The sequence below is a fragment of the Grus americana genome, chromosome 16 (assembly GCF_028858705.1).
Source record: "Grus americana isolate bGruAme1 chromosome 16, bGruAme1.mat, whole genome shotgun sequence".
Taxonomy (NCBI): domain Eukaryota; kingdom Metazoa; phylum Chordata; class Aves; order Gruiformes; family Gruidae; genus Grus; species Grus americana.
Window position 1 is genome coordinate 13,494,532 of NC_072867.1, and position 18,908 is coordinate 13,513,439.

Here is an 18,908-nt window from a genome sequence, read left to right on the forward strand (position 1 = left end):
GGGTGGAAATGGAAAGCCGTGGAGGAGATGCAACAGCAATCGATGGTGTTTGCCTGCTGCTGCTGGAGGGGATGGAGTGGGGGAGTGATTTCAGAGATGGATTTGGCAGGGACGAGTTGCTGCTCTTTGTGCCTGTGGTGATGGAGCTGTAATAACATATTGAACATGGCAACAGCCCTTGCTAAAGCTCCGTGACTTCACGTCCGTGCTTCGTGGAGCCTCATCTCTTAACAGCACCCTTAGCATCCATAAGAGAGGAGCTGTCAAGTGCCAAAGGGCCTAGTTATGATCGCTAGCTGAAAACCTTTCTTTTTGGACCTAAACCTGCTTTTTAAACATAAAAACTCTTTGGCTGTGTTTTAGGCAGAGAACGTTCAGAGGGTTTTCTGGCTCGCTCCACCACGAAATGCTCTGCAGCTTCACGCTGCGTGGGGGGGCTGCGGGGCGATGGACACTGGTGTGCGTCAGGAATGCTGGCTGCGCGCTCGGCGAGCAGAGAGGGGTTGTTTTAGGACAAGCTGACAAGCCCTTGGCTTGTTCTGCTGCTCTCGAAAAATGTAATTCTAATTCTTGGCACCTTTTTCCAGGAGGATAAGGAGCGAGAGCACGGTGAAGTCTGCTCCCTCTGCCCTTGGAAATGGGCTTATACCCAGCGACAGAGCTGGCTCGGGGCGGGAGCGATGTGCTCTGTCCTGCCCCTGGTTCGGTGAATCGAAAGCAGAAATTAGTGGGCGAGTAGCGGTGTGGGATGAAATGACCTGAACCACCTCCTCGCAGTCCTGACCTAGATCTGGTTACTCTTTGGTCATCTTAGCGCTCCGACCAAGCGTCTTCCGCATGTGCTGGTGTTCAGCCCAGCTTCTGCTCGCCTTCATCCCGGCCAAGGACTGGCCGCCCCTTTAGTCCTGCTCCCGGTACCTTTTCCTACGGGATGCAGGGGAAGAGCGGAGCACTGTCCTCTGGCAGTGCCGGGCAGCAGAGGAGGAGAAGGGCAGCAGATATGGGGTTGCCCAGTGCGTGGTGCCTCCACCGCGTCCCGAGGGGTTCCCCCCGCAGCACCCTGCTCCAGCACACGCCGGCAGCGGGTTTCTCTGCTGCCTTGGCACTGTATCACCTCTGCCTGCACGGTAACGCTTCCTAGGCTTGCCTTTGACGGACCTGCTCTGATCGCTGCCCTGACAAGGGACATGGCTGATTTCTCTCCTCCCTGCGGCATTCCCCAGGAACGGCAGTGATCGTTTCTGCCTTCTGATCTCCACGTTGGATGCCATCGTTCCCGTGGCTGCTTGAGAGAACCGTTGCCTACTGCAAATCGAGCTGTCCCACGTGGTTACGTGACCAAACCAAGCGCAGGCTTTTATTTCAGGCTGTTTTTCAGGTCTGCGTTATTTTATCTCATGCCAGCCATCACAGGTATGATGTAGAGCAGATTGCCCCCAGCAGCTAATGTTTCTGCCTCGGCAGCAGGCAGTGGCAGATGTAAACACAGGAATATTATGGTCTTTCAAACGCTAAAAGCTACTAAAGAATAGGTGGGTATATGTATATAAATACATACTGTGCCTTATATTCATGGCTTTCAGTATATTTGGAGAGGGATTTGTAAATTCATGCATCCATGAATGTTTCATGTGTATTTACTTTTTCACAGGTTTTTAAGTAATTGAAAAGCCTACATTTTATATATATATATATATATACACACACACACACACACACATGTATATGCGCTGCCTCATATACTTGTAAGCTGTTTTTTTTCAAAGGCTGCTTCTAGCTGTGCAGTTCAGTGATCCTGCCTTCAGCAGCCGCACGGAGAAAGGCTTACAGTCTCGAGCAAAGCTAAATATTGATTTGAGTCAATCTGGGTGCACTTGGAGACATCACTAGTGTTCATGAATACAGCATAATCGCTGATCGGAGTGGGGAAATTTCATCATAAAGGCCCCAAAAGGGAGGTTTATTATTGCTTTCTTCCAAATGCCTGAATTTTATTAGCTTCAGTCATTCTTGGCAGGGCAGTGGAATGGGATTTTATAGTTAGCAAAGGAAAAGTAAACACAGTAATCATTTCACAGCCCCGTGCCTGCCAAACCAAGATGGAAATTCCAGCCTTGGTGGGAAGCTGCTGCTTTGCTAACAGATAATAACAAATTCACTGTGGGCTGATTCTTGCTATGGGAGCTGAGATGTTCAGTTTTCTCCCCTGTAACATCCTGGCCCAGACAGGCAGGGATGCTTCACGCTTTTCTGCGGGAACAGCCTGGGTAGAGGTTTGCAGTTTGAGTGACTCTCACAACCATTTACAATTAGAAATGGTGCTTCTGCCCTGAGCCTTCGGGAGCTGCTTTGTCCCGCTCTCTTGTCGGTATTTTGTCTTTCCTTGGTCAGTCTTGCTCTGATCAGAGCTGAGCGATGCTCGAGGAGTGTCACGCTTGAGGCACCGCGATGATTTCTGCACCCTGAGACTGTCTCTACTGGCTGAATGGGGGGAAAAGTATTATGGCAAAAAAATTCTCCAAATAAATCCAAAACCCTTGTGAAAGGTTTGATTTGCATGTTTTTCTAGGCTTGTTGAGGTGGAGGGCTGGGCTGATGGCTCACGTCTGGACCCGCACCCGCCTGTGTTTCCTGCTGCTGGGGACATTATTTCCTCCCACCTTCCTGCCCCGCCGGCCATGGGGATGGCGGTGAGGATGGCCGGCGCTGCTGCCACCCCCAGGGCTCAGGATGCGGCCTCCTGACGGGAGCAGCGAAGGAAATGGCTACTCAAACAAGCGGCGAATGTTGAGGCACCCACTTCCACGTGTCTGCACAATTATTAGAACAATAAACCATTGAACGCAGCCGGCGGCTGGCTCTGATTGATGGTGCAGCTGATGGTTGCTTTGCACCACCCGTGCTCCCCTGTCAGCACGTATCCTGTGTGCAGCAGCGTGCCTTGCTCGGTGCTACACCCGCCTCTTGCGCTGCACGGAGGTGCCTGCAACCAGCCGGGGCTTTGCCCCGTATCCCCCATGCATCCCGGGGCGTTGTCGTAGCACCGCGCTGCTTGTGAGGTGCTTGGGGTCGTGGCTGGTGCATTTTTTTTTTTTTTGTACGTCTGGGGGGCTGCCGGGCTGCTGGCGCATGTCTCGGGCAGTGGAGGGGCAGGCGGAGGTGTTGTCCCCGCCGTGTCCCGTGCACGTGTTGGGGATGGTGCTTTGCAGGGTGCGGGGCCAGCACCCGCTTAAAGGGGAGATGCCATAGGGCTTCAGTGGTGTGTCAGGGACAGATGAGGCCACTAAAAGCTTCATGAAAAGCCAAGACAAGCTATATTAAGGCTTTTTCCCCCTCCCAAGCCTGTTCTTTATGTTGGTTAAAATTTTTTCAAAAGCATCCAGGCAGCTGCGAGCCTTGTTTCACGTTTAAACAAATTTTCCAGTGCAGCCACCTTGATATGGAAATCGGATGGGCTTGGATTCCTGATGGAAAAAGTTGCTTGTTTTTTTTTGTCTCAGCCAGCGAAGTTCGCGGGTCAGATTCACCAGTGACCCCTGTCTGCTTCCAGGCCGCTCAGTTCCGATCTCGTGTGCGTGTTTGAGTCTCACAAGATGTGTGCGTGTGTACTGAGATGTTCTGATAGAAGTAAAGAGACTTTACTGATAAAAATTGAACTTTTGGGATCTTACTAGATTTTGGGGGCAGGGGAAGTCTTTGGAGTATAGCCATTAAATCCAGTTTTCTTGCAGCCTTAGAACTGCTGGTTTTTACAGATGAGAGGTATTTGATGTCTCGCTTTATATACCTGAGAGCACAGCTGGAATGAACCTCTGCATTGAGTGACCCTAAAGACATTACAGCAATGAAGTGGTGGCATGCAGCTGGCGAGGGGAGCTCGGTGGATTGCTGTAGGAGCAGTAAGGTCTGTTTTTCGAGCTGACACAGTTTGAAAAGGACCTGCTGGGAGCGAGCAGGAGTTCGGTGCTGGGATATGTCAGCCTGTACCCACCGTGCTGGGAGTTGTTGGTGATCCTGGCTTGGTGCGATGGCTTTGACGTGAAAGAGGAGGTTTGGGTTGGTCTCACGATGCACCTCCATCACTGCTCAAACCATCTTAGGTCTTGCTTGCGTTTCCTTTCTCCATCAGTCGAGCTCCTTCTCAGTAGGCAGCTCAACCTCCAGGATTTGCGGAGAAATAATTCGGGTGATGGCTGTGCAGGGAGAACGGAGGGAGGGAGCGCGAGCAGGTATATCTTACTTGTGGCGGTGGTTAAATAGAGCTGTCTTCATTCATTCCCTTCCATCCCCTCTAAATCTGGTGCCCCTTCAAGCCGACTTCCCGATATTAATGCCGTGTGCCGGTCCTGATTAACTCCCTGACAAATCCCCTTCCGACAGGGCCGCCCGGCTGCCGCCCTGGATGGACCCCGTTTGGATTTGCATGGCTGAGGAGTCCCCGCTCCCTCCTCTGCCTCCTTCCTCCTCCCTGGCAATAGGAGGAAATTTAAATGTTTCTGAAGAGCGACATTTCCATTTCAAAAGCTGTTCTCTCAAGTGCGTCTGGAGTGGGATTTCTCTCCCCCCCACTCCTCTCTGAATGGGAGCTTTAGAAGTCTCATTTCCTCTGCTTGATAACACCAGGCTGAGAAGGGCTTTTGTCTTTTCATTTCCCCTCATTTTTTTTTATTTTTAAATAAGTGAGGTTTGTAGAAGCTGCCGTGGTGGATTTTCCCTCCCCCATGTTTGTCCATGTGCTGGAGGATGCACCTGGTGTCACCCGGTGAATGAGCTGGAGCTTCCTGGGGTGCACGGCAGGACCCGCTCCCCGGCTTGGGGGGGGGGGCTTGGTGGGGCGGGGGGCTCCGGCTGCTCTGCCCTGCCCTCCCCGAGCAGGCACCAAACGGGGACCACCCTTCCAGTCGCCCCGCTAAGGCTCCTGCAAGCCGAGGAGGAGGTTTGCTGGGCACATCCAAGCTGCGGAGTGATGGGCTGCTCTTCCCGGCCGTCCCGAGCAGGGGCTTACGTGTCCCAGCACCCCTGGACAGCAGTGGGTGTGGGTGGTGCTGAGCCTGGCGCAGGATCTGGCCCCGTATTTGCAACACATGATGCTGCGGTATCTTTAATCATGCTGACTTGTTCCCCACCTGCTTCTTGGCTGGTGTAACTATGCCAGTTGGGGTGAAATTATTATTTTTTTTTTAATGTGATGCTTAGTGGAGGAAGGGCTAATGTAAGCAGACGCAGTTGCCAGCCTCCCGCTTCTGCGGGACTAACGTGTGCCGATGCAGGCACCGTCACGCTTGTGCGACGGCGTTTGTCCTGGCACTTGAGTATTGCAGCAGTATAAAAGTAGGGATTTCTTTTCTGCAGAGGCCTTTTCTACAAAAGGCAAACTCCATCATGCTTTTAGCGTGGCCTCTAGGACTTGAGGATTTTCTGCCTTCTTGAGGACCAAGTGGATTTTGGCAGGGATTGTTCCAGCATCCTCAAATCGGAGAGAATACGCCTGCTGGGATTAACGCGGACCTTAATGCTACGTCCGTGTGTGGTTGGTGTGCTGGAAAGACCTTGCTTTATCACGTGGCAGTTGAAAGAGGATGGGTGGTGGTGCAAAAAATAATAATGATAATAAAAAAACCTAAAACGGTGGGAGGCTGAAACTTTCAAAAGCATGGAGTTAAGCATTAGGTTCCCCTGGGGTTTGCTGGGTTTGTTGACAGGGTGCTGCCCGCGCTGCTGGAGGGGTTTGGGGGCTGTGCACTGCCTGCACCCCAGGCAGGGACCCCTCCTGCCACCCCGGGCTCTCCCTAAGGAAACTCCCCGAGCAGCAGGCACATGGAGAAATGCAAATAGAGGAGAGGGTGACGGTCGCATGAGGCTGTGTCACCGCATCCCATGTTTCCATAGAAGTCTGTGGCGATTATTCAGAGATTCCTGTGAAGGCTGCGTGAAGTCGGCCGGTTCCAGGGAAGGCGAGGGTGGTTTGAGCCCCAGCGACCGGTTGCTTTGCTGGGAGGAGCGGTGGCCGGCTCTCCGATGAGCTCCCCCTTACCTTTAAAATCTGGTTCTGCAGAGCCGGGAGGTGCTAACCCCACACCCCACCACCGTGGCCCAGCGCCAAAAAATTTGCCTCCCTGTCTTCACGCTTAATGTAATTGAAGGCGTTTTTCACAGTTTGCTCCTTTTTAAGAGACATCAAACAGGCGCTCACCTCCCTCGTATTTTGTTCGCGTGCCTCCCGAGCGTTTCGGTGAGCTCGGGGTGGCTCCCTCCTTTTGGCCTCTGTAAACCCGAGGGATGTCGTAGTCACTTGAGTCGCAGTTTTGAATATCCTAGTGCAGGATTTTGACGTGCTCTTAAGCCGATGGGTTATGTGCCTGGTGCCTTTTCATGCAAATCTTTACCTCCCTACTGCTGTAATTTCGCAGTCATTTTCCAGCGCCGTTCCCCAAAGAAGTGGTTTTGCTCCTCGAACCGAGACACCGATGCTTTCCTCCTGGCTCTGGCCGTAGGGTGAGCCGGGTCCCTGCCACCGTCCTCCTGTGCCTGGGCTGTGCGGGGCTGGCAGAGGGGAGGCTGCGAGGGGCTCCTGCGCCCGCTTGTCTTCCAGGTTAGCAGAAGCCTTGCTCCTTTAAACAAATGGGTTTGAGTTTGCCGAGGGGAGGGGGGGATTTAGGGCTGAGGTGGTGTGTTACAGCGACGATGATGTTCTCGCAGGGCATCGTTGGGGGCAACGTCAGCACAGGTGAAATGATGCTCTGAGTGGCTGCTGGGTGCCCAAATTAAAGATCATTAAAATTGTAAATGGAAGATTGGTAGAGCTTGCTGTTCTACAACCTTTTTTGCTGAAGACAAAGCTGATTTTTAATTTTTTTTTTTTTAATAACTCTGTGACTTTGAGAAGGCCTATGAAATTCCTTTCCCCTGTAATCCAGCTTATTTGTCCTCCCCCTTATTTGCTGAAAGCATCAGAACACCGTCTGTTCAGCGCCCGGGATGCACATTTCATGCCGAGCGGATCGCTGGCTGCTTTACTTCATCCTTATCATAGGTGGGTGGTCTCAGGTTCTACCTGCTGTCCAAACCACCACTCCTGCAGTTATTCACCACTTTTTTAGAGCACTTGTTGTCGGCCCGGAGCGCTGCACGCATGCCAGTAAGGTCCATCCAGCTCAGCCCTGTGCTTTGCAGAAGTATGGGCAGAGCGTGATCCCTGACCTGGAGCTCCCCAGGACCCCATGCCACTCTCTTTCTCAGTTCAAAGTAATTTCTACTAGGCAGGCACCAAAATGAGATTTTTATTAATTTTTTTTCTTTACTTGGACACTTTTTCAGAGTTAACAAAAGGCGAATCGCTGGCACAGGGCAGTTTTGCCAGATGTATCAACTGCGCTGAAGATGCTCGAAGAAAAGGTTCCCAGAATCTTTCTGAATGTTGCAGAAAGGCATATTTTCCTCTAAACTTGTTCTTGGAAGCAGCAGAGTTGTTTTGGCTGAATTTTACTATTTAGGAAAAAAAAAAAAAGCTTAAAAATGCCTGAAGCAAGTATTCATCATGGAAAATTTCAGTCCAGACAGTTAATGTTTTAACAAACTTAGGGTCAACTGAAAATCCAGCAATGCAGGAGAGGAAGGCAATCCTTAATGAGAGGTGGAGCGATTAGCTCCTCTTTGTAATGAGTAGATGGGTAGGTGAGAATTCATCACTCCTGCAAAGTCAGTAGGGAACGTACGCGTTCAGTGCAATTATTATCCACTAATGGGGAAACACAAGGAGGTAATGAAAGGCACAACATCCATTTGTCGGTGTAATGCCTTGGGCTTCGGTGGGAGTTTGCCTGAGAAAGGTTTTTCCGGATTTGACCCATTATTCCAGGCTGCCTCTGAGTCCGTAAGCCGTGTTTGCCGCCGCTTCTGTAATATCCTGCGATCCTGAGGTCCAGAGGCAGCATCTGTTAAGGATAACACTGTGGAACGGCTTTTTTTTTTTTTTGAGCGCAGGCAAGTTTTGCAAGACCATACTAGGCTTTGGTTAGAGCATTTAACTGTAACGCTCGCTGGCGAGGTTTTACCACCCTTGTAAATCTGCCGGTGGGGGCGGGGAGGGAGGGTCAGCATTTGGTACTGGTTTTGCAATTAAATTGCTTCAAGCTGTTGAAACATTGGGGAAGTTTTTTGACCTACTTTCGTGCAAGCTTAGAAATTGTTGGGATGTTTTCTACCCTGGCTGCGTGGAATTCAGCTGGATTACAGGGGAAAGGAATTTCGTAGGCCTTCTCATAAAGTCACAGATTTATTTTTAAAAAAATTAAATAAATCAGCTTTGTCTTCAGACAGCTCCGTAGTCTCCAGCTTCATGAATTTCCATGAGAGCACATACACATGAGAGCATCCAGTGAAAGCGATCGTTTTGCTCGTCCGCCCCGCCTGCACGTGCCGTGGAGCGTGGGGACGGAGGTAGGAGGTGGGTGATGCCTTGGTCCCACGCGTGGCATCCTTCGGGCGCGCTGGTTTGCCTTGCACGGGAACGCCCGCGTGCTCGTGGCTGGTGAACAGCACCATAGGTGCTCCCCGGAGTCACGCTGCGTACACCAACGTGCGCGTACACCAACGTGCACATCTACATCCCACTTCGGCAGCCCTTCGAGCGACTGTAGGGACGCAGCCCAGCCGAGAGCCCAGCAGTATTTAAGAATTAAAACCCCGTTCGAAGCGTTGGGCTGCCGAAAGAGCCATTAGCGCAGCAGATGGTCACAAACAAAAGAATTGCAATAACTCGATGTACTTTTCACTGCTCAGACTCTCTGACTTTGTACTTACACGTCTCCCTGGGGAAATGAGACGTTAGTTTTTAGCCCTTTTGACTTTTTTCCTCCCTGTCAGTGCTATCATCTTGGGGCTGCTGATACACCAGAATGTGTTGGACACTTTTCCAGTTTAAAAAAAAAAAAAAATTCCTTTGGTCTGTATTTGGCCCATTTAAGAGTTTTATGTGCATATTTTTATTTTAAAACCTGATGGATGGAGGTGTGGGGTGTTGGCTTTCCTGCTCGGTTTTCATCCCAGGGTGTGTGGGAAAGCCCCGGGGCTCTGCGTCTGCTGGGGTGTCGATGCTGCCGGGTTCCTGGCCGGGGAGGACGAGCTGCTCTCTGCCGTGTGGCACAGCCTCACGCGGACGGTTGTTAGGTGATGGACGTTCACTGCCTCTGTGCTGGGGTGAGGGAGGCATCCTTGCAGACAGGCCACCCTGATCACAAGCCCATCCTTTGTTCATGCGGATTTTTTGGGGGGGAATTAATTGAAGCATGATTTGAGCAGCCCCGATCCATCCTGCCTGCTTGGGTAATCTTCTCTAGCCCGCAAGGACGTGAGATGTGCGAGTGGGCAGGAATTGGAGATAACACCTCTTAATCCCTCCCGGTGCTCCAGCAGAAAACGCTGCTGCCAGCTGATAATTAGCACACAAACAGCCTGGAAGAGGTGATGTTGGCATCCCCAAATCTCTGTCCTGGGCTTGGGGGAACATCGCTAATGATCTGGTTTAGGAAGGCAGAGAGAGACCAGGACTTCCCGAAGATGATATATAGGGCAAACACCGTGGTGCTGTGCCAGAGATCCTGAGGGTTGTCCCAAGCGAGGGGCTCTGTTCGCTTGGTACGTGCTGGTGCCACGCAGGCACTGACTGGGGGCGTGGAAGCTTTGAAGCTTTGCCGGTGTAGTCTTGAAGAGACAGCCGGTGTGGTCAGGGCGTCAGAAAGGTCAAAATGCATTTTGCAGCGAGAGTTAGGCGCAGGTGAAGCAGAGCTACTGCTCTGCCATCTCCTGACGGTGGGAAACAGCCGAGAAAAATTACCCTTCACAGAGGCCGGGCTGCATCTCGCCGTAGGCATGGACGCCCGTCTCCATCCCACCAGCTCCCGTGAGCCCCCGGGAGCGTTGCGAGGTGGGTCAGTTATACAAAATGAGGCAGTGGCGATGGTCTGGTCCAGGTTCCAGAATGACCTGGGACCCACCATCTTCTCAGTTGTGGACCCATTTGCTGGTGTGCCTGAAGGCAGGGACATTGAATTTACCCGGAGGCTTACTTGCTCTTCGAGGCATTGCCAGGCAGTTGGCTTATCCTTTTCCTTCCCTCTCTTTCTCCCATGTTTTTAAAGCCACTGCCTAATAGCGTGGAGCAGGCTTGCTCCGTTAATGTTATCTGTGTTAGGAGTAAAAGCGTGTAGAGCAAACCCACCCCCAAAGCCTGGCCTTGCTCTTTGATAGACTCCTCAGTGATAATTGTTTTCTTCAGTGCCAGCATCTCCTCTTGCTGCGGGAAGGTTTATGCAGCCTCTGCCCCCCGCTCGCCCACCCTTGTTATCATACAAATCACATAATAATAAGGCCGGGGATAAACAGGAACTACAGTAGCTGTTAGCCGTGTATAAAAACAAATCACATGGAAACAGTATAATTACTGAGAAAATATCAACTTGAGTAATGCAGTAATTGTTTTCTTCCCTCCAGCAGATTTATTCCAGCTCTCCCGGCTCATGCTGGTTTCAAAGTCTGTGACTTCACGTTAATAAGAAGAATTTCACGTTTCACACTGCACTTGTTCAGAGCCTGGGTATGATACTATCTGAAGCGGAGGAATATGTTTTGAGCAGCTTCTTGAGAGTGCTAGGAAACAGCGCGCTAGTTGAAATATCTCTATCCATTAGAGTGATCTTTGCAAACCTCTTTTCAACCCGTTTTTGTTATTTAGAAGAAGGGCTTCTTCGTGCCTTGTATAAATCCGGGATCTCTGCTTTTTGGACTTCACTATTGCACGGGCAAGATTATTTTTTGCCTTCAATTTTGTGTTTGCCTTCCTCTTGCTGCTTGTCATTTCCTTTATTTAGAGAGGTGCTTGTGAAATGACAGTGACCAGCTATTTGAGGTCTAGGGACATTGCCTCTCTCTATTGCTATAATCATCTCCTAATACCAGATGATGATGGTTTTTGTGTTCTGACTTGCAGCTGTTTCCTTTACTCAGCTTTGCTGCTATTTCACTTCAGATTCTACAAGTTAAAAAAATAAAAACGTATCAGAAACCAGGTTTCCAAAGGGGTTTGTGCCAACCAGGAGTTTAAAGATGCCCTGCCCTGCATATTGGCAGACGTGAGATAGTATCTTTTGTTTCACGTGCACAGAGAGAAGTCTGTCTCTCCTGCATTTTTGGCACGTAGCTTGCTTTCCTTTAGAAAAACCTACAAGCCCCTTCCCATGCCTTAATCTCAATGAGATTTTTTTGAGCACCTAATTTATCTTTTGCTTTTTGTAGTTGTCCTGCTCCTCTTGTCTTAAAAAACAAAACAAAACCAAAAAAAACCCCAACCAAAACCACAGGAAAAACCCAACCCAAAAAACCCCAGCTGTGGAGAACACAAAGCCTTCCTGCTGCAGCAGGCTGACCAATTTTGGTGTCTAATCCTGGGGAAGTAAAACAAGACAGAATCTGTTCTTTGGGATTCTCCAGAAACCTTTGACGTTCTTCTAGTTTCTCTTCTAAACAAATGCTGGAAACAACCAGCTTAACCTTCTGAAGCATCTGTGCTCTTAGGGCTGGATGAACCTCACGCAGGACAGCGAGGAAGGAGTTTCAGGTTGCTCCTTTGCGCTCTGTCCCTTGATGGCAGCAGTGGGAAGGGCAGCGATGCCTTCAGGCTGCTCCCAGCAGTGGTTCCTCCCTGGCTGGGTTGATGTTTCCTTCAGCTAGAAGGAAGAGCTTAGCAAGGCAGAGGAGGAAGAGGAAGGTGCCAGTGAAGGATGCGGGTGTCCTGGGACATGGCCGCTTTGTTGGGAAACATCCTCTTTTGCCTCCCCTTGTTCCAGCTTTGCTGTAGATGATGTTGCCCATCCCTGATGGAGAGGAATAGGACAGAGCTCAGCTCAGCGCAGCCCCACTGGCAGGGACCACGTTTCAGGCCAAGTCCTCTGCTACTGTGCTGGGCTGTGGGCTCTGCCTCGCCAGGAGGCACCTCACCGTGCTCCATCCCCACCAGCAGCAGGGTGGTGGCCGCGCTGCGTGGTTCTGCTTCCCCACAAGCAGATGCTATTGAGATGCTGAGCGGTGCCAAGGTGACATCTGCACGCTCACCACGCTTGGCATGAGCTGCAACGCGGCCGGCAAGCAACCCAGGGCCACCGTCCATGTACCTTGCTAGTTGGAGGAGCACAGAGGGGTCCATACCGTCCCAGTGCCACCAAGCTCCATCGTGTCACCCTTGCCCCTGCAGAAGGACCAGCCCGGGGAGGTGGTCGATGGGTCACCCTGGCTGCTCGCCAGTGGCCGTGTGTCAGCGCGAAGGGGAGGACGCTCAGCGCCAGTTGGTGCAGAACAATGTCGGCTTTGTCCGCGGGTGCAGGGCTGCTGTAATGAAGGTAGCACAGTTGGGTGAACTTCTTCGCTTGTTCGCCTTCCCCCTTCCCTGCCCTCAGCAGCTGCAGCGTGCTGGCTGCCCAGCCTGGCAGTGCTTTACGGTCACAAACCAAGCTGCAGCTCCTCTTCCTGCCACCTCCAGGACAAGAAATGCATCCACTCGCTAAGCAAATGAGTAGATAAACTTTTAATTAAGGTGTTGGGTAGCTGCCAGAGAGGAGCGTCCCGGGTCAGGCTGTTGGTGTGCCGTGATCCCTGCCTGTGTGGCCGGTGGCTGTTAAACAGCTGCTTCATCTGAGATGTGTTAATCAGCGGTGGGCAAACTCAGCCAGGCATGGGAGACTTGCGTTTGCGGGAGATGGGTAGGAGATCCTTCATTTGGAGCTGGAGAGGTGAAGGGTGGTCTGCAGTCAGGCGGTGTGGCTTTGGGATGCTCGTGGGATACCAGCTCGTCGGACTCAGCAAAGTTGTTGCATTGCTGGAGGGGAAGCTGAATGTTTTGACGTGTTTTCCCTCTGCCAACAGCTCGTGGTCATTAGAGCTGCTCCCCGTGATGGCCACGGAGGTTATGCTGATCTGTCCAGTCTCTGACTTGAAGGGTCTTGTTGAGCTGAGAGCCTCTTTACCTAGAGTTTGCAAGAGGCTGATTTTCACCATTTCAGTCTATTTTTATTTCAGCTGACCTCACCTATTCCCTTTCTCTCCGTTTCTGAATGGATGCATTTGACATCCAACACTCGGAGCTCACCCAGAATTGAACCAGAGATGGAGGAGGACCTCCATGAAGGGGATGGGAGTCCTCTTTCTTCCCAGGAGATGCCCTCGTAGCCCCTTCTCATTCAGCACAGTTAATGCCGCTCTTCTCTCCAGCATGGCTATGGCTGTGTCAGAGGAGGACGTGTCTGTGGCTACCTCATTTTTGCGGAGATGATGTAGCCTTGAGCTGGCTGCTGAGCTGTGAAGGGACGGTGCTGTTGGGAGCTCCTGAATATGGATGGGTTTATTGATCCTGTAGGAATGCGGGTAGCACTGAAGTTGATGGGAGCCTCTAAGGCTTTGGCAGGAGGAAGAGCTGCTGTCACATCCCTGGGAGACTAACCTGGTGCTCTCTGGAGATGCTGGAGGTTGGGGAGCACTGCGGTGATGTGATCTGGCAGCTGGTACTGCTTAGTCTAGCTGGTTTTTTGAGGGGGTTGTGTGTCTCAGAGGGCTGGGAATGGGCCAGGGAACTGTGGCAGCTGGTGTGAGAGGATGAGAGAAGGATCCAAAGTCTCCTGGGAAACAGCTGACCTGGTTGTTTTATGCTCCCCAGGATCGTGGCCTGCCTGGCAAACTGGAGCCTGTGTCTCCTGTGAGCCCTGCTCACCCCGATGCCGAGCTGGACCTGCTGCCAGCCCGGCTGTCGAAGGAGGAGCTCATTCAGAACATGGACCGCGTGGACCGCGAGATCACCATGGTGGAGCAGCAGATCTCCAAGCTGAAGAAGAAGCAGGTAAGAGGCTGTGGTCCAGAGAGGAGCACGCATCCTCACTTCTGCGTCCTGCCTTACACCCTGCACGTCCACAGAGAGGAAGCGGCAGTGCCAGTGCCACCAGCGTGGTCTGTGTCCACACTCCCTGTTGTGACATGGGGCGGTTGCTGCTGTGCCAGCAGTCTGGAGCTGGTAGTTGCAAGACGAGGGAGTGTTGGAAACCCAGCTTGTGGGCTCTTTTGCATGTCAGAATACCTTAAAGGGAGAAAAATCTGTCCTCGGTGACTTGCCCGTGGCCACGCAGGCAGTCGGTGGCAGAGCTGGAAATGCAGCCTGGGTTGCCCGAGTTGCCCGTACAGCCCAGCGTTGCCACAAGGTCTTTTCTCTTTCCTTTCCAGCAATTGCCTCTCCCCAGTGCTGTTGCTGCCACTATTACAGCACTGGGCCATTTAAAACGTTGCTGCGATGTCCTAATGGCCCTTCCCGTGCATCCAGTCCCCTTCTCCCGGGCTTTGCAGCTCTGCAGCCGTGGGCAGCGTCTGGTCTGACTCCGGTCAGGGCTGTGCCTGAGCCAGGGATTTGAATACGATCTCCTCAGTTAGTGCTTTACCCCTGCACGAGAGCACTCCCCAGCAGAAGGATTGCCCGCTGGATGTTGCCATGTATGCAATTACCATAAACCCATTACGAGATTAATATGACAAAACCTTGGGGGACGTCTGTGAAAAAACCCACAGACTTAAAGGCTTTCACTTTCTAAAGCAAATCACTTCTCTCTGCCTCTCTCTTACCGGTTGGTTTTTCCCTTTGCTTGGGGCCAGTTTCTGAACCCTCTGATGGCTGCTAATCCCAAACTGTCCAAGAGGAGTGACCTCTCCCAAGGGGTGTGCAGCAGGAATTTGGGAATGGAGCAAAACCTCTACTTGGGCCGTGACACGGAGCCAGTGCTCCTCGGCGATGAGCATGCAGTTGACCTTCCTCCCCCCCCCAGATCTATATTTTCCCATGCCAGATACTATCCCTTTCTTTCCTGCAAGACAAAGCAGGATGTTTTGGGTTTGTTTTCAAACAATATGGTTTAATTAATGCAAAGCACCTTTTTTTTGTGTGTTGCTTTTTACCTGCAGAGGTATCGGAGTGCTTAGGGAGAGGGAGCCGAGGGGGGACAGAAGCAGCTGTGCTGGGGATGCGAGGAAGCAGCCCTGTGTGCCGGCTTGCAGGGGCCAAAGGAACATCTGGAGTGATGGAAACCACAGAGGTTCCTCTTGGTGGCTTTGGTGGGAGCTGGGTGAAGCCAGCCCTTTCCCTCTCCCTCCTAGGAAGCTCGGACAAAATGTTGGTGTCCTCTCGCACCTGGCAGTCTGGCTGCTGGTCCAGGTTTTTAACTCACGTTTGAGGAAGAAGGTGCAAACCGTGGTCATTTCCCACTCTGGAGAGGGGCTTCCAGAGCAGGATGTGTGCCCGGAGGGCTGAGAACTCTGCTGATCCACTGCCTGACTCTTTTCAGAGATGCTGAGGAGCTGCTGTCGAAGCTGACGGGAGCAGCATATGCTCCTTGCTGTTAAAATCAAGCTGTCCTTCCGTAAGGAAATGGGTTTTTTATTGTTGGCTGCTCAGTTGCTTTATTTCTTCCCTCTGAATGAATTTTACGATTCTTCCTCCCCACAAAAATGCTCTGCTGAGTGGGGAAGAAGGTGAAAGTGGCTGTTGGCAATAAAAGCATCCCCTCCTCTTTTTTTTTTTTTAATTTTTTTTTTAATTTTTTTTGGCACATGGTGGCAAAGTCCTTTGGTAGCAAATCCTGCCCGCCCACCCCCCCCCCCCCCCCCAGTGTGGCCTCTTTTCCCCTCCGGCAGGATCCTTCCCCAGCCCAAGAGCTGGCACATCTGGGAGGAAGCATTTTCTGGGGGGGGTTCCTGTCTGAGATGCTCCAGGAACGTTTTGTCCATCTGTGCATCTGAGCTGTCAGCGCAGGAGAAAGATGAGTGAGGAAAAGCAATCAGCCTGAAACAGATACCGCTCCTGCAGGAACGAGTGGCGGAGCAGGGGAGAAATTGTACGCAGCCGGAATATCCTAATGCTTTTCCCCTCTGTCTTTGGGAGGCCTTCTCAGGGTAATTAAATACATTTGTATGGAACGGCTGTGCGAAAAAAAATCCCAACCAACCCCAATCCACCATCTCTCTTCTTGGTTTTTTTTTTTTTTTTTTTTTTGTTGTTCCAGAAAAGGCAAGGAAAGCTCTGCCTGGACTTTGCAAGAAGCAAATGTCTTCAGCAAGCTGAGAAACCTTCCCCAAACCCTGCGCACCCCTGGCAGAAGGCCATCTCCATCAGCCATCCCCCACTCATTCATGCGCCATATGCGCTTAAATCTCTCCCTGAGTCCTCTCTCCCCCTCTTCCTGGTGGGGAAGGATAATCCTTATGCATTTATTCCTGGCAGCGGTACCGGGGATCTGAAGGAGAAATAAACTGCTGGGCTGTTCTCCGCAGTGGTGCCTGAGCCTCCCTGGACACCAAGCTCGGCGAAGGGCTCTCCGGGAGAACAACACTCCCACCTGGTGATGGAGGTGGAGCCGGCTGGGTGGAAGAGCTCCAGGGTTTCCCCTTCCATCTCTCTCCTGGCTGAGTTTCCTCTGTTCTTCCCCCGGCTCTTTGAAAGTGGTTTTCGGAGATGCCCTGTGGCTGGAAGCCCTCTCCTCTCCCCTGGGCAGGTGAAGCATGGTGGTACCCAGGTGATGGCTGCCTGACGCAAGGCAGTGTGCCGGATGGGTGCGCGTGTAACGACCTTGGCTTCGTCAGACAGGTCCCTTTGGCCGCTCTGTGCGGGGATAGGGTCTTCCCGACGTGTCACCCACCTTCCTGCCAGCGCTGCGGGCTCCGATGGCCCCTCCGCAGCGTGTGGTCCGGCCAAAGGGACTCTTACCTGGAGAGGGCACCTCCTCCACTTGGAAGTGGGCTGGCCTGTGGATGCTGTAGGAGCCAGGGCTATGGCTAACGATGGCATCTTGCATCCCTTCGACATCGCTGCGCTGTCTTTCATTTGGGGAGAGGAGGGGGCTTTCAGGCAGCTGCTGCTGGGAGTGGGGAGGGAGAGAGTGTGGAGCTGTCAAGACTCATCTCTCATCCCGCTTCTCTCCCTGTAAAGGTCACAGTCCCTGCCTAGCTTTTGTGGCAGACCTTTAAGAAATCCATTTTGTCCGTGTCTGGGAACCCTGACCTATTTTGCTTTGCCATTTCCCACAGCTCCCAGGGGTAACTGTCGTGGGCTGAACCTGCTGCGGTCAGGTGTGCTGCCTGCAGACCTTGCCCGCATCCTTACCTCTTGCATCTGGCCCTTTAATAACCGTAGAGTGTTACACCACAGAGAGTAGAGTTTAATTCTCTACTGTATTTCAGCTATAATTAGATTTGTATTTTTTCTTTTAACGAGCTGCTTTTAATGAGCCTCCACTTACTGGCAAACTTTCATTTCCTGATACGCCATCAAATCCCCTTGTCTGAAGTCACTTACAACACACCCGAGCGCTTTGCAGAATTTTTGTGGGTTTCCAGAACAATGTAGCCAAGTTTCTGACTTTTTTTTTTTTTTTTTTTTTAAAACCCAAACATTTTCCCCAAGAGAAGTGGAGGATTTGACTGATCCCTTTTGGTGGCTCTTTCTTTGGAGTTTTGGGAGTTTATCACGTGGGAGCGAGGGTGCGCGATGGGGTGACTTAGGACGCTGAGCAAGAGCGGGCAGGTGCCTGGAAGCGCTGCTGCTGCGCCGGGGCTGATGCTGAGAACTGCTTTGCAGCCTGCCGTTTCAGCTGTGCGGCTCTTTGTGGGCAGGAAGGGATGGATCCCCGCGGTGCCAGGGAAGGTTCATCCCCTTCCAGGGTGCAGATCATCCGAGCTGGCCGTTTCCTGGCTGTCCTCACGCGTGGCTGGAGTAACCCCCAGGTGAAGACCCCACGGTGGACACGCTGATGCCAGCATGCGGAGCCTGGACTGTCCTGCCTCTGCCAGAGCCTGCTCCCCAGCCGGGATGGGTCTCAGCCCTCTGCCTGGCAATGGTGGCTTTTTTGGGCTATATTGTGGTGTTTTGTATGCTGCTGCTCTTCCCTGGGTGGGAAAAGATGTCCACCTCTGGGGAGGTGGAGCATGAGTGGAGTCTGCAGCATGGGCTTGCTTCACCCATTGAAACACATTGAATTTAAGGGGTGTGGGCTTTCTCAACCAAGCCAGTAGACCTTTCTGGGTGCTTAAGTGTTTTCTTGGGCTGCATCCTACAGTCTTAGTGTTGCTAAAGGTGTCGTGAACAGGAGCAGAGATGGTCTGAAGGAGGAATAGGTGCCCACCTTCTTCTCAGACCACCAGACACCACTGTCTCTGGGAGGACCGTGGTGCTCTCACCTCTGGTGCAAGCCGATTGCTCTCTGTCCCGGGTGCATTTTCCTTCCTAGTAGAAGACTCACTGAATTTTTCCCCTTGTTTAAACAGGGAATGCTTTAGCTGCAGGAAAGAAAAAAAAAAAAGCAAAAACAAAAATTTGGAGATTCAGAGCCGAGCAGTGAAAAAATCATAAGTGTTTTTTGACAACCGCTCCCTCTCCCGTGCCTGTGCTGCCCCGCAGCTGCCGTGCACAGTGTGTGCTCTCCCTCCTTGCAGGGAGCCGGTGGCCCCAGGAGGAGCCTGCAGGAATCTGTTATTTCCTCTTTCGGCTGAGCAGTTCCTCAAACTTGCTGGAAAGGCTCAGATGTCTCCTCGTGCCTCGCACCCATCGGAAGATCCAGAGGCGCAGGTCGTACCTGCTGACCACAGTGACGTTCACCGTGGTGATACTCAAAAGCTCTCTCTTAAATCTGCTACTTTATAATTAATGATTGCCATAGCCCGAGCGGCTTGCAGATGGGTAGGAACGCATTAAAAGATTAGTGATCTCTAAAGGTGCACACCTGGATGTGCTCCCTTCTGCTTTCCATCTCCCGAGGGAGTAGTTGGAATTCGAGCCAGCTTTGGGGCTGGGTGCGTTTCCACGTGTGGTGGGGACGTGGCGAACGTGTTCG

The 18,908-nt window shown here is 52.0% G+C and overlaps 1 protein-coding gene across 13 annotated transcripts in view; it reads left to right on the forward strand.

The window, feature by feature from the left end:
- Positions 1-18,908, forward strand: part of NCOR2 (nuclear receptor corepressor 2) — a 255,422-nt gene that overhangs the window by 108,612 nt on the left and 127,902 nt on the right. For all 13 annotated transcript variants that reach the window (XM_054843763.1, XM_054843759.1, XM_054843769.1 and 10 more), the window contains exon 5: positions 13,703-13,882. In XM_054843763.1, coding sequence (XP_054699738.1) covers positions 13,703-13,882 — 180 coding nt within the window. The remainder of the gene's footprint in view (positions 1-13,702; positions 13,883-18,908) is intronic.